General features: G+C 37.5%; 1 protein-coding gene across 1 annotated transcript in view; it reads right to left on the minus strand.

Annotated features, from left to right (window-relative positions):
• LOC121161258 (A disintegrin and metallopeptidase domain 3-like) overlaps positions 1–15,324 on the minus strand; it is a gene marked incomplete at its 3' end in the record, with an annotated part of 50,660 nt that overhangs the window by 19,828 nt on the left and 15,508 nt on the right. The window contains exons 3-5 of the mRNA XM_040987567.1: positions 14,571–14,626; positions 9,786–9,864; positions 260–336 (exon numbers count right to left, since the gene is read on the minus strand). Of these exons, the coding sequence (XP_040843501.1) occupies positions 260–336; positions 9,786–9,864; positions 14,571–14,626 (212 nt within the window). The remainder of the gene's footprint in view (positions 1–259; positions 337–9,785; positions 9,865–14,570; positions 14,627–15,324) is intronic.

Here is a 15,324-nt window from a genome sequence, read left to right on the forward strand (position 1 = left end):
ATTAACTTGCAAACTAAATTTCAGGTCTTTTATGGAACATCGCCACAGTTTGTATTTTAGTGTTGTTTGGAGATGCATACATTCTTCATAAATGACTTCATATACCACTGCATAAATATTAAGATGGAAACTCTGACTTAACTTACGGAGAAAACAGGAGGAAAGAGGAGTTTGAAACAATATAGGAAAAACAAAAACCAATCTGAATCTATGTCTCTTTGCTTCTCTCACCGTACACATCTTGCTAACATGCAATTACCTGAGGCCAAAGCAGGTGTTGACAATCACAGCTGATTTTGGAATCTCAGCAGCATGTCCCTGGTAAAAGCAATGCGTCTAAAAGGATAACAGATGCATATTCATAAATCAGTAGGTAAGTGTGTCCTCATTTTCATCCTTTCTTCAAAGATAGTATCAAACAGTCAAACTTTGCTATTACAAAACCGTTCATCAGAGTTTCATATTCATTACTGCTTGTCTTCACCCTCTTGCTCTTAGCCTCATGTGTCTGTAGTAATCTTAGCTACTGTCTTCACACAAATAGCCCATCTGTGATTTTATTGTTACACACAGGTTTTATTGACCTCTATGCTTTTCCAGCTGTCTTAAGGTATAGTGCATACATGGCACGCATATATAATGAAAGGCATTCAGCTGACTTAAAAAATCTACACATATATTTTCCGGCAAATGTTATTTTCAGCAGAATTTCTAGCAAGCCAAAAAAACACCCCCCCACCCCTTAAAAAAAAACAGAAGAAGAAAAAGGAGCACAGCCCACATTGTTACGGGAAAGCACGGCAATATACAGCATGGGACTAAACTTAATGCTGGGTGCCTGCTTGCAAAACAGGTTATTATTGTTATTGTTATTATTATCATTATTTCCCTCAGGTATCAGCCTCACTAAATTTCAAAGCACAAACATTCATTGGATGGAAGACAAACATTTTTACAAAAGGAGAGAAGAAAATTCACGGATAATCCATGTCAAGATGGCTGAAACCATTAAACAAAGATTTTCTAAAAATATTTATTTCGTATATTTTAAAGGCAAATTTATACAGAGTAGGAGAGAAAGAGAGAATCTTCCACTCTCTGGCATACCCTCCACATGGTCGCAAAGGCCCAAGTTGGGTGGGTCTGAAGATGGGAGTCAGAAGGGTTTTCGGGGTCCCCTACATGTGAAAGGGTCCAAGAACCTAAGACATGCTTTAGAGAAAAAAACGTCACACAAAATATGCGAGTTCCCGTGCCCTGTGAAAAGCGAAAAAAAAAAAAAAAACTAAACTCATTGCTCATTTTGCCAAGACCTTCCACCAGAGGATTACAAAGATACTTTCTAGAGCCTGGCTTTGCTAGCAAGGTGGGAGTCCAACATTGCAGAACTTTTTACAATGATTTATTTATTTTTATTGGAAAGTCAGATATACAGAGAAGAGGAGAGACAGAGAGGAAGATCTTACATTTGATGATTCACTCGCCAAGCGGCCTTAATGACTAGAGCTGACCAATCTGAAGCCAGGAGCCAGGAGTCTCTTTAGGGTCTCCCACGCAGGTACAGGGTCCTAAGGCCTTGGGCCATTCTCAACTGTTTTCCCAGGCCACAAGCAGGGAGCTGGATGGGAAGCAGGGGCACCGGGATTGGAACCCTAGCCCATATGGGATCCCATTGCATACAAGTGAGAACTTTAACCGTGTTGGGCCCCTACGGTTACAACACTTTTATATGGACTAACCAAAGTGTTTGTGTTTTTCTTACCCATTGTGAATAGCATTGGGCACCATCTAACCACACGTGGGCTAGAACCAAAGTGGTTCTTGAACTTGTACGTAGCATGGATCTTCCTCACTGTTTCTCAAAGAGAAGAGTGACAAGTATCCCCACTGCTCATTGCTCCCTTCTTCCCAGTGAGTGAGACAGTTCACAGGGACAGTCAGAAAGCCTGGTGCAGATAAGAGGAGAAACTTTTCCTGAGGGTAGACTATCATTCAGGAGTACAGAAGGGGCTTGATCTCAGGCACAGGTGTCAGCACAGAGAGACAAGGGAAATAAAGACATAGGCAAGCGATCCCAAAGAACATGATAAACTCAAATGATTGTTTCTAAAGTAATGGAGTTACATAATGTAGCTGAAATAGCAATATGATCTCAGGAAGCTGTTCAATAAGATCATGAGAAAAATGCATGAACAAAAGGAGAATATCAGTACAGAAAGGAAATAATACGACGAGGTAACACAATAGCCAACTAGAAGATTCGCAGAGGATGGGGTTCAATGACAGACATGAAGATGATTTAGTAGCGGGATGAATGTTGTGGCTTAGCCAGTAGAACAAGACACCTGTAGTGGTGATTTCCTTCTGGGATACCAGAAGGCACCTGACTGCTGGTTTCAGATAGTTCACACCTTTACAGCCATTGCAGGAATGAAAAACAGTGGGAAAAAAAATCTCCCTCAACATCTTTCTCTGTCTCTTCCTTTTTCTCTAATCTCCACTTCTCAAATAAACAAATAAATCTTGAAAGAAAAAAAAATAATACAACACAAAGACAGAAAGCTGGTAGTTATTTGTAAAGAGAATCCAAAGGCAAAAAGAATGAATATTAAACCAGTAAAAATGTTTGAACCAACAGAGATGGTAAGGATTTCAGAAGATGGAAAGTCCAAGAATAGAACATGATATTCCAGTAGATAATGGTACCTGTGGAATTCGAGTAGTTAACAACTAGGATGTTTAGGAATCACTTTAAACATTAGTAACTGATTGATTGTGAGAACCTTCAAAATCCTCTCTTGAAGCTACTTTTATATTTGCAATAGAATTTTTAGCCACAATCCAGCTTTTATGTGATAATAGAAGCATTACATGGTAACATGTAAAATGAGTTAATAGAAGTTGAAATAATGAATAGGTACTCAGTATACATTTGTCAAGTGAGGAAGACCACTTAAATTCCGATTAAAATGCCTCAGAGTCCAAATACATCGCACACAATGATACACTTCAGGAAAAGTGTAAGATCAAAATCAGAGACAATATGGAAAGCACCAAGCCGACAATGACTTGTCATTCACAGGAAAACTCTGAAAGACTGCTGACAGCTATTGTTTTGCTTTCCTCCCTTTCAGTATAAAACATTACAAGACAGAAAGGCATGGAGTAATTTATTCACAGTTCTAACAAGAAAACAAGCAAAATAAGTGCTATTTATTTATTTATTTATTGTTTTATATTGTATTGCTATTATTTTCCATCATACAATCTTATAAGTATAGGGATTCCCACTTCCTCTTTCCCCCTTGAATTTCTCCCATATTATTACAGTAATATAGTCCTTTAGTAATATTGCAAGTTTAACACTCTTCTATTTAAGTATATCATAACATTGCATGTATAGGCAAGGTTAAAAAACAAACAAAAAAACCCCCAGCAGATTCTCAAGACAGGCTTCACTGGACATCCACTTTTCATTCAGGAGTATAGACGCATGCCATAATGTATCTTCACTTCCCGTTATAGACTGTGTCAGATAGTTTGTAAAAAATAACAGCCTGACTGGATAAGGAGCAGCACAGACTGCGTGTGAAATCTGGAGTTTGCTTACTGCTGGTGTCAGAGACCAGGGTCAAACTGCAGGCAGTGGTCTGGGAGTGAGCACAAGTCTGAGGCCAAGACTGAGGCCCGTGGGCAAGGATGAGCATTTGGGCAATAGGTCAAGGCCACGTGGCTGTGTGTTTTAGGATATCCTTGAGACAGTCACATACTGACTTGGTACTTGGGTCACGCTGTTGCTTCTTGATCATCGAACATCAGTTAACATCAATATTTATTTTGTGTTTGTCTCTTCTTATTTTTTCAATTGCAGGTCATTCCCCCTCCAACCCTGTTTATGACACATTGGTCAGGATAACTGTTCTACATCATAAATTTCTGAGAGAATATTTGTGTAAATTTGTTCACCTACATATCTATCCTCATTGTTTTTTTGGAGGAAGTTTACATTATGTTGGACAGAATGTAGTATCTATTTTTGGACTGGCCTATTTCACTGAGTACGATGATCTACAGTTGGGATCACTTTGTTGCAAACGGTAGAATTTGATTATTTTAATGGCTGGGTAATATTACATAGAGTAGCTGTACCGCAGTTTCTTTATCCATTCCTCTTTCAATGGACATCTGTTTTTTTTCATGTCTCTATTGTCAGTTTTGCTGCTGAAAGTACAGAGAAGCAGATCACTTTCTCAGGTGCAGATTTCACTTTCTTTGGCTCTAGTTTGAGGAATGAGATAGTTGAGTCATGTGGTAGATCAATTTCTAGTTCTCTCATTGATGCTCCATACTGACTTCTGCAGTGGTTGCACTTGTCTGCAACACCCACCAAAAATGGAGTAAGGTACTGTTTTTCCCACACCTTCATCAGCAGGTGTTGGTAATAGCAGGTATGTAGGCCTACTCCACGGAATTTGGTAGAACCTCAATGTGGTTTTATTTGCATTTCCCTAGTAGCTCAGGAGCCTGAACATTTTTCCTTATGTATATTAACTATTCAGATTTGACCTTTTGAAAAAGGTCTGCTAATTTTCTTAACCCATTTGATAAGAAAGCAGTCTTGCTACTGTGGCGTTTCTGAAGTTCTTTGTAAATCCTTAGTCCCCTGTCTATTATGTAATTACCTATTCAATCTCCATCCTGGTGTAGATCTTAGGTTTTTCATTACACCACGATTCACTTCTGGTAAATTATGTTTACCCAGAAATGTACCCATTTTGCCTAGATCTTCTGATGAGTTGTCATATTGTTGCTTGTAACAGTTCTTGGTAATCTTTTGTGTGTCCAAGGTATCGGTTGTTATATTTCCTTTTTAATATCTGAGTCAATTGATATTTTTCTTCTCCCTCGTTTTGGATGGGTTGGGCTAATAGAGCATTTATTTTGCTTATTTTTCTTGAAGAACTGGCTCCTTGATTCATTGATCATATATATTGTTGCTTTGGTTTTTGTTTATTTCTTTCATTGTTTTGATTCTTTTTTCTTCTGCTAATTTTGGCTTTATTTTCCTTCTAGTCTATCTACTTCAGATGTATGGTTGGTTCATTTGCCTGGCACATTTTTAGTTTCTCAACGTAGGCACTGATTTTAATAAGATGTTCTTGTTAGCACTGCTTTGACTGTGTCACACAAGTTTTGTTTATGCATTACTTTATCTCAAGGAATTTTTAAATGTTCCCTTTGATTTCTAGTAAAACTCAATTTTAAATTCTTTTCTTCTGCTGCTTAGGTGAGCTCTGCTGTTTTCTTGCTAAGTTTCAGTCCCATCAATCTGAAACTTAACAGCCCAACAATTGGGGTTTAAGCGCCACTCTTATTATTACATTAGGGCCTGTATCATTTAAATCTGTTAATATCTGATCCACATAGGTATCTATGTAAATGTACCCTAGCATTTGATGCTCGTACATTTATGATTGTGATTTCTTCTTGTTGAATGAATCCTGTAATCATTATGTGATGTTCTGGTTTGTCTCTTCCAAAGTTTTTAAGTGTCAGAGGGCAAAACCAATGAGTCTATGGCTTGATTTACTTCCTGCAACACCAATGGTTTCGCCTCCCTATTTGTCTGTCAAATGTCTCTGACTTTGGGATATCTATTTCCTGAAGTGCTGCTCCACTGTCTCTGATGCTTCCCCATGTCCACGGGTTCTAGCGAGTCTCTGCCATTGACCTACTCACTACTACTACCTGGGATTGCGTCTTCTCTGATTTTCCTTCACTGTCACTTCTCTGTCCACTGTATTGTGTCCTCACCATATTCTGCCATTTTCTTGCCATTCCACAAAATATAACATTCTACCAGACAGGAGCACTCTACAAAGAAGAATGTCCTTCAAGAGTGAAGAACAAGGGTGACCCTTTGGCCTAGCAGTTGAGATACCAGTTACCATACCCATGTCACACATCCTGCCTCTGATCCTCATGTCTTTTATTTGCTCATGTAGACCATGGCAGACAGTAAAACGGCTCATGTGGTTGAAGCCCTGACATCTGCAAGGGAGACCTAGACAGAGTTCTAGTCTGCAAAACCATGAGACAACCCTGCTCCTATTCCACCAAACATAAGCCTACTGGGGAATAAACAGGAGATATCTTTTCCTACTGTCTCTCTCTCTCCCTGTGCCTTTCTTAAATCATTAAAATAAAAATTTTTTAGTTGAAGGATGAAAGTCTATTTAAATAGAAAAACAGGGAAAGGAAATTAATCATCCTAAGTCTTCCTCAGTAGCAATGCTAAAGGATACTTTCCAAGCTCCTATGTAAATAAACTATACAGGAATATAATAGCACAAATGTATGAAACTCATTAGAAAATGCAAATACAAATACATGAGAAAAGTACACAATTACAGTAGTTGGGGTGGATAAATTGCTTTTAATTTGCAATATCTTTTAAGCCAATGTGACTCGAAGGTGTTATGAGGGAATAAACACAAAACTGATGCAAAGTGTGATGCCATGAAACAAACCATGAGTGAGATAAATTATGATAATGGTTTTCTTTGAAATGTGATGGGATTATTTTATCGACTTAAAGTAGATTTTTGTAACTATTTTATGTAATCACCTGAGAGTAGACATATCATACCCACATCTTACTCTCTCCCCAACTCTCTCCCACTATTTCACGATTTCTCTTTTCTACTCACAGTCACTCTTGCTCTGTTTCTATCTATACCTTTCTGTATCACTAAAGAAAGGAAAGTCTAGCACATCAATGAAGGTAATCAGCAAACCACACAGAAGCACAGCTAAGAAAAATAAAGATAACCAGCAGAATGAAAGCCAAAGCACAAAATGCCAAAGGGATTCGTAAAGCAAACAAACAAGCGAGCAAACATGATTTCCTATCAATTATTGTCCTAAATTTAAGTGAATTCAACTTCCCAATCAAAAGGTAAAACTGAGTGTACAGATAAGAAAGCAAAACTAAACTAACACATATGTAAGAAACTCATTTAAGATCTAAGGTCACATAGGATAAAGTTGAAGGTATTCAAAGATATTCCATCCAAGTTGTAGCCAGAAGGATGAGGATGCTTCTAAATTTACAAATCATAAAATAGGCTTTAGGAATGTGCAAGGAAGCAAGCTATGACAAGGAACGAAAGGTGCTCCATGGATCAAACTACCAACACAAAAAGAATCAGCAGTAACAAACACCTGTGCACTTACAATCATAAACCTATGAAACAAAAGCAGGAGAAAGCCCAGCATAATGGCTAACCCTCTCTTTTCAAACACCAGGATCCCATAGGGGTACCAGTTGATATCCCAGCTGCCCCACTTCCCCTTCAGCTCTCTGCTTATGGTCTGGGAAGCCCAGAGACCTTGTATCTGTGTAGGAGTCCTGCAAGAATTATCTGGCTCCTGGCTTCAGATCAGCTCAGCTCCAGATTTTGGGGTTATTTGGATAGTGAACCAGCAGATAGAAGATTTTCTCTCTGTCTCTCCTTCTCTCTGTAAACCTGCCTTTCTAATGAGAATTAATAGATTTTATTTAATAAATTAACACAGGAGAAGAAACATCAAGACAACAGCCACAGGAAACTTCAATGAAAATAACGAAGCAGATTTCAAAAAGGAAACAAAGCAAATGAGTAAAAGCATACTCAAGTAGGTTCAAGAGAAGCAGAGAACATTGCAACCAAAAGCATGAGGTTACACATTCTTCTCCAGAGCTCCAACACTGGGTAACAAACCAACAATGCTTAAATCATGCCAAAAATATCTTCTGAGCACAAGGGGATTGGACTAGAAATTCTTTACAGAAGGAAAAGTAGACAACCACAGAGGAATTAAACTATGTAGATGAAAATAAGCATGAAAGCAACAGAACTAGAAAAGATATAAACTAATAATTAATAATACAAAAGACAAATCTGGTAGGCGCTATGAAGAAATCAATCCAACTAAGATTTAATTTTCTGAAATGAAAATAAAACTAATAAATTCTTCCCTGTCCTAAGGAAAAAAAAAGAAAAGATATTCAAGTAAACAATCTTAGAAATGAAGACAGAGGCATTATAACTGCCCCACAGAGAAAATAATTCCAGTGAAAATGCTGAGGACAATTATGTGCTAATAAACTAGATAGTTGAAGATAAATAAATTACTAGACACACACACAATGGTCCAATATTGAATGCCAAAGCATCAAAATTCTTGTGAGCAGTGAAAACAATTTAGACAGCGTAACAGTGACATAAACTTTCCAATTAAAATCCCAGAAAAAGGAAACTCTACTTGTTCATTCTGTGAAACACTTAGAAAATACCTGTGAAGAATCCTCAAACAGTCTGAAAACCTAACACAGAAGGAGTGTGTTATGAGCACTAAGCTCACTTTATGAGGCCGTCACTGTAATTGCATGGAAGCCAGGAACATCCAACACAAGATGAGAAATACATAGGTCGATACCGATGATCCACACGGAATGCAAAGATTGATTAATAACCTTTTGGCAGAGTGAGCCCATCAGCCATTTGGAAGGGTTATACACTGTAAGTACATGACATTTGTGCTTAGAATGCAAAGATTACTGAAAACAAGGAAACCAACGACGATCACCTACCACATCACAGAATAAACGATCACGTTTACATGGAAATCTCAGTAGCTGTACATAAAACATTTCACTGTAAAATGGTTCAACAGGATAAAACCACTTCCTGACAATAACGATCCCATGTGAAATATCAAACTCGGTGTCTCCTCCCTCCACAGTCAGGAGTAAAGCAGCAGTGAGTTCCCTGACTAGCTCGGTTACCACAGTAGGGAAGCTCTTACCGACAGCAACCAGGCAAGAGGTGTAGTCAGTATGGTCAGTGGAGTTACTGGAATATTCTATAACCATGGGATAATGAACTCCTATGACTTGTCTCAAAATGGGCTTTGTATCTCATGAGGATGACGTACGAAATAAGCCAGACCCTAAATGATAAAGATTGCATGTTCTTTCTAATACATGGGAGCTAAAAAGAGTAAATCTCCATCTAAGTGCACAGAAGTGACTGTTAGAGGCTAGCCTGATTAGGCTGGGATAGAAGCTGTTTTGACAGTAACAACCAAGTTAGAATTAAAGAGCAAGAGTAAGTTTTTACTCAGATATACCTTGGGGAGGGGAGTGCGGATAACATTTTAAATGAGTTCATGCTTTACAGGAAAAAAAAAAGAACAAGAAACCTAAAACTAACAGATTCACCAAAATTACTAGGAAAATGACCATACATTTTTATGCAAATATACCAGAGAATTAATTCAGGTAGAACTACAAGACTGAGGCAAACATGAAAAAAATCACTCTCCCAAAGAAATCTACAATGTGAGAAGCATTACAATTCCTGGATTCCAAATATACTACAAGGGCACAGTAAGCATAGTATTTGATCTGACAGCCCATCAAAGGACAGGGATACACAGATTTGGTCTTTAGCTCCTAATTTTGGCTTGGCCCCACTCCATTTTTGTGGACACTTGGGAGATAATAAAGTTGATGGGAGATTCTCTCTATCCCTCTCCTTTAAAGGGAGGAACCGCTAAGCTAGCTATGTAGATAGAGATTTCAGAAAATAATGATCATTCATTGGAGTTTTCATTTTAAATGAGTTTGTGATCTGTGTGCTACATAATTTTATAGACACTAAGGCAGTCATTATCTTCTCAACAATGACAACTTTACCACATAGAAAATGAAAATTAATTCAGCAGCTAATATATCTTACCTTTAACAATGCAGTATCTATGTATACTGTTCTTGATTTGTTGTATGAATAAATCAGAAAATTTGGATGTAGAAATGATCTAGTTAAATGAAAAAGTAATACTTTATTGAATAATATCAATTAAAATGATTTTTTAAATAATAAAAGCAAATTAAATTTATTTCCAGTTTTCAAAAGCAAACATTCAAAAGTAAGTCAGCATATCTGTACAATATCTAGTGTACTTTTTTTTACTACTCTATTGAATTAAAAGAAAAGCATGAGAAGCAAAGAAAGCTAGAAATTATTATTAGACTTATGGATTTAAAATGCTCAACTGGCAAAGACAGATTTATGTAAAGTAATCGCTAGGTTTTCTAAATGTCAATAACATTCTTAGGTTTGATTAAAGCATCAATAAAATGCAGATGTTAACTGCTTTGTTTAGCATATTCTAAACAATAGTGATGGGTTATTTCACACATACAGACATCTATGCCAACATACACACATTATTTCGAATAGTTCGTGGAAACAAAGTTCAGGGATCAATCTTGAGCTCAAGCTACTGGTCTAACTTGTGCAGATGGCCTGGGAAAGCAATAGAGGACGACCTATGTGCTTGGGCCTCAACGAGCCCGTGGGCTGCTGACTTCAGCCTGGACAGCACTGAACATCATGGGGGTTTAGGTCGTAAGTCAGAAGTTTGAAGGCTTATCTCTCTTTGCCTCTGCCTCAGGCTTTTCCATTCTGTCACTCTGCTATGCGATAGCATCTAGAGTTGATCTTTGTATATGGTGAAAGACTTTCTGTTTTGTTTAAATGATGTATGTATTGTTATGACATTACCATGCTACTTGAATTATAATAGTTTTACAGTATGTTTTTAATGAACATATTGGAACTGAGCAAATCTAGAGCAAAAAGTGAAAACCAGTCAGCCAACACTGACAGACATGTGCTAGACACCGTTTAGAGAACCAGCTGTGCCTCTTCAGCTCTGGCACTGCCAGCACCTTCAGAAAAAGGCTCAGCACTCAGTGGTGGAGACATGAGAGGTAAACACAGTGGCAGTGGTTGTGGAGGCTGTGGCAGGAGGGCAGTGTATGATCCCAGCCTGTGGTTGAAAAATCACTGGAGGGACTGGTGTGAGTGCCACCGTGGAGTTCTGGGTACTGGACAGTCAGTACCCAGTAAAGTCAGCTTGCAGACCTGTGGATGACACACATAAAAAAGCAACATCTGCCAAGGGAAAAATACTAATGTTAGGTAGATGGCTAAAGGGAAAATATGAGCAACCCTGAAAACTGACTTTTCCCTTACAAAGGAGAAAAAAAAATTGTTTCGATTTCAGAATTAGCTGAAAAACAGCTAAAGAATATTTAAAGATCATTATCATGAAATTCTTCACAAATCAGAAGCAGAGTTCAAGGAATTTATTAAGCAGCAGATAGCAGCATTGGAACAAAATCAAACAAAAAACATAAACGAAAAAATTCAACGAGCAAATTAAAAAGCAATGGAAACTCAACAGTAGAATTAATGCGGCATAAGAACAAATATCAGAAGTGGAAGACACTTCAGGAGAAAATGTCTGGTGAGAAATATGAGAGAGAAACTGAGTAAAGCTAGGAAAACCATCCAAGAATTATCTGACACCACCAAAAGGCCAAACATAATGGTTCTAGGACTCTGTGAAGGCAAGTAAAGCAGTGAGAGATATCACTGCTGGACCTCTGCGTGCTTAGCCTGTGTGGGAAGTTGTAAGCATAGGGCACACTGTGTCCCAGGGAACCGCCTGACAATGGTTTTGTCTGACACGTCTAACTGTCCTGTTCACTGACTTGCAGCAAGAGCGGTGGGCTGCACACCATTCTTTCTCCCCTGTCCTTCCTTGGATGAGCAACACTTGCTGAAGACACCAAACTTTTCCAATATTTTTGTTTGTTTGTTTTCTTCAGTTTTCTCAGCAAAGATTGGTTGGTTATACATCTGTTAGTTCCCTTCTGGAATTTCTATTCTGTTCCATTGATCTTCTTTTCTGCTTTTGTACCAGTACTAGACGATTCTGATGACCAGTGTCCTACAGTGTGACCAGTGTCCTGAGCTCTGGAATTATGATTCCTCAAGCTTTAATTTTATTCTTCAGGACAGCTTTGACTAATCATGGTCACTTGTGTTTCCAGGTGAACTTTTCTATCATCTTTTCCATTTCTGAGAAGAATGTTGATATTTTGATTGGGATAACCCTAACTTTGTATATTAGTTTTGGTAGCGTGTACATTTTGATGATGTTTTTCCTGCCAATCCAAGAACGTGGTTCGTTTCCGTGTTTTAAGGCCTTCTATTTTTTCTTGCTGTTCCATAATTTTCATCATAGAAGTCTTCCACATTTTTGATTAGCTTAATATAAGTTCTAATCCATGGATTTATTTGTGTGCTGATATTTAATTTTAATTAAAATTTTGTGTGCTGATATTCTGCAAAATTTTCTTAAGATTTCCTAGTCACCTGATTGAATTTTTTGGTTCTCCTATGTAGAGAATCATATCATCTGAAAAGAGGGTTGATTTTAATTCTTCTTTTCTGATTTGAATTCCTTTAATTTATTTTTCTTTCCTAATAGCTCTAGTGAGGACTTGAAATGTAATTATATTGAATAGCAGTGGTGATTATGGACAATCTTGTTTAGTTTCAGATCTTAGTGCAAGAGCTTCCAATCTTTTCCCTTTCAGTATGATGCTGACATTAGATTTTTCATGTATTGCTTTGTGTTGTAGAATGTTCTTTCTATGCCTGTTTTGACTAGGGCTTTTAATTGAAGTGGTATTTATCAAATGTCCTCTTTTCATCTATTGAGATGGTCATAGGTTATTATTTTTCAATTTGTTGATGTTTTATATCACATTTATTGATTTGCATATGTTTTTTAAAGCTTTATTTATTTTTATTGCAAAGTCAGATAGACAGAGAAGAGGAGAGACAGAGAGGAAGATCTTCCATCGGATGATTCACTCCCCAAGTGACTACAATGGCTGGTGCTATGCCAATCTGAAGCTAAGAGCCAGGAACTTCTTCCAGGCCTCCCAGGCGGGTGCAGGAACCCAAGGCTTGGGGCCGTCCTTGACTGCTTTCCCAGGACACAAGCAGGGAGCTGGATGGCAAGTGGAACTGCCGGGATTAGAACCGGCACCTATATGGGATCCTGGCACATTCAAGGCAAGGACTTTAGCCCCTAAGCTACCTTTCCAGACCCTGATTTGCATATGTCAAACCACCCCTGCATGCCGGGATAAATCTCACCTGGTCTGGTAAATAATTTGCATAGGTACTGTTGGGTCTTTTTTACTAGTAATTTGTTAAGGATCTTTTCGTCTATGTTCATCCGGGATATCAGATTATTGTTCTCTTTTATTATTGTGTCTCTGTATTTATTATTAAGGTGATGTTGGCTTCAAAGAAAGAGTTTGGAAGGATTGCCTCCAATTCTATTGTATGGAATTGTCTGAGGTAAACTGTATGAAGTTTGGTGTCTTCAGCAAGTGTTGCTCATCCAAGGAAGGACAGGGGAGAAAGAATGGTGTGCAGCCCACTGCTCTTGCTGCAAGTCAGTGAACAGGACAGTTAGACGTCTCAGACAAAACCATTGTCAGGCAGTTCCCTGGGACACAGTGTGCCCTAAACTATTGTATGAGGTAAATTCTTGAAGTATTTGGTAGAACTCAGCTTTGAAACCATCTAGTCTAGGGCTTTTCTTGGTTGGGATTTTTTAATTACTAATTCAATCTCAGATCTTGTTATAGCCCTTTTATATTATGAATTTCCATATTATTCAATGTTGGTAGATTGTATCACCCCCAAATCTGTCCATTTCTCTACGTCTTCTGATTTGTGAACATATAATTGCTTGTAATAGTTATGAAGATTCTATGTATATCTCAGGTATCTTCTGTTCTTAATATTCAGTACAATGATATATATATATAATATTAATACTATATTAGCTATAAGTATATGTATATTAGTGTTATAAATAAATATAATTTTATAGGAATTAGGAGCTTCCTCTTAATATCCCACATGGCTATGGGGCCAAGCACTTCACTACCCTCCACTGCCTTTGTAGGCACATGAAAAGGATTTGGCTATGCAGCCAATTATACCAGACTCCAACTGGTGCCTCTATGCAATGCCAACACCCCAGGCAGTGGCCCTAGCTGGTATACCACAATGCCAAACTCCTCACACCCTACTTCTGTGGGAACGGAAGTTCTGGAGTTAACTATTTATGTGACAGTTGACTGCTCTTAATGAGCATTTTTAATGAGCTTTTAATGTTTCATTTTTCTTTCTCACATGAGAATTTATCACGAACGGTGAAGCTTGGGTTTTTCTTGTGTCTGCAGTTTAAATTAACATTGAAATCATCTTCAAAGCCTGACTGATTTTACTGGCACTGGGGTGGCTCATTCTTTACCTCTGCAGCAATTTTACCCTTACATCTGCACTATCTAGTAAAATGGTGACAATCAGACAGCTGTGTGACATGACAGGCATGATGAAAACTAGTAAACATGGGCACATAAAAGTCATATCATTGATTGTCATGCTTACGGCATACTTTAAAGACTTATAGAATTATATTTTCATCAGAACTTTATTCATATTTTCATTCATAAATAAGATTTTGGCTACATAATGAGATTTAACTCTAAAATTGATATTCTGTCAAAAGCAATTTAAGATACTGACTGTAGAAATTAAGACACTAATAGCAATTAGCTGAAAATAAAGCAGACCACTTACTGTCTTTCAAGAAGAAGCGTGAATTTCTCTTTTCCAATTTTGATTGAGTAAGTGACCTGCATAAAAGTTCATACAGAGAAGTAGCTGTTAGAAATTACACACTACTTTGCATTGTATGTAGACTTTCATGTAACATTGACTGTATTCTGCCTGCTTCAGATTTGGGATGTGTTTAAAAAAAATCACTAATCATTGAATTTAAATAAAACCACACTGTGTGTCCATACCTAAGGGCACTGCTGATTAGCACTTACTACATGTCATAAACAGATTTGCATTTAAAATGAAGATTGCGTTTAGGGATGCTGAGTAACTGCATAGAAAACAATTTGTGATATATTTTTTTCCTTTTCTGTTCCAAATGAGTCTCTTAAAAACCAAATAGACAACAGTATTTCCTCATCAAGAGTGAGGCATTCGTTCCACTCATATGTCATTCCCAAATCTCTTTCTCTTTGTTGTTTGACAGTTGCTTTAGCTGAAGAAGGTCACTCGAAATGACGTAAATCTCCAGGAAAGCCCATATTTTTCAGAAACCATCCTTGTAAATGGATATTTACTCTCATTGAAAAAACAGGTGCAATACAATGATATTTTTGCAACAAATTCATCTACAAATCAACAATTACCCTTTTATATTACGAAGGGGATTCATTCTGATGGAATTTATCTGGTGACATAATGTGTATATATTTTAGTCATATGTAAGATATTGAGATAGAAAGCTTATGAAGAAATGATCACTATAATCAAA

The sequence above is a fragment of the Ochotona curzoniae genome, unplaced genomic scaffold (assembly GCF_017591425.1).
Source record: "Ochotona curzoniae isolate NIBS_2020 unplaced genomic scaffold, NIBS_Ocur_1.0 contig_4760, whole genome shotgun sequence".
NCBI lineage: Eukaryota > Metazoa > Chordata > Mammalia > Lagomorpha > Ochotonidae > Ochotona > Ochotona curzoniae.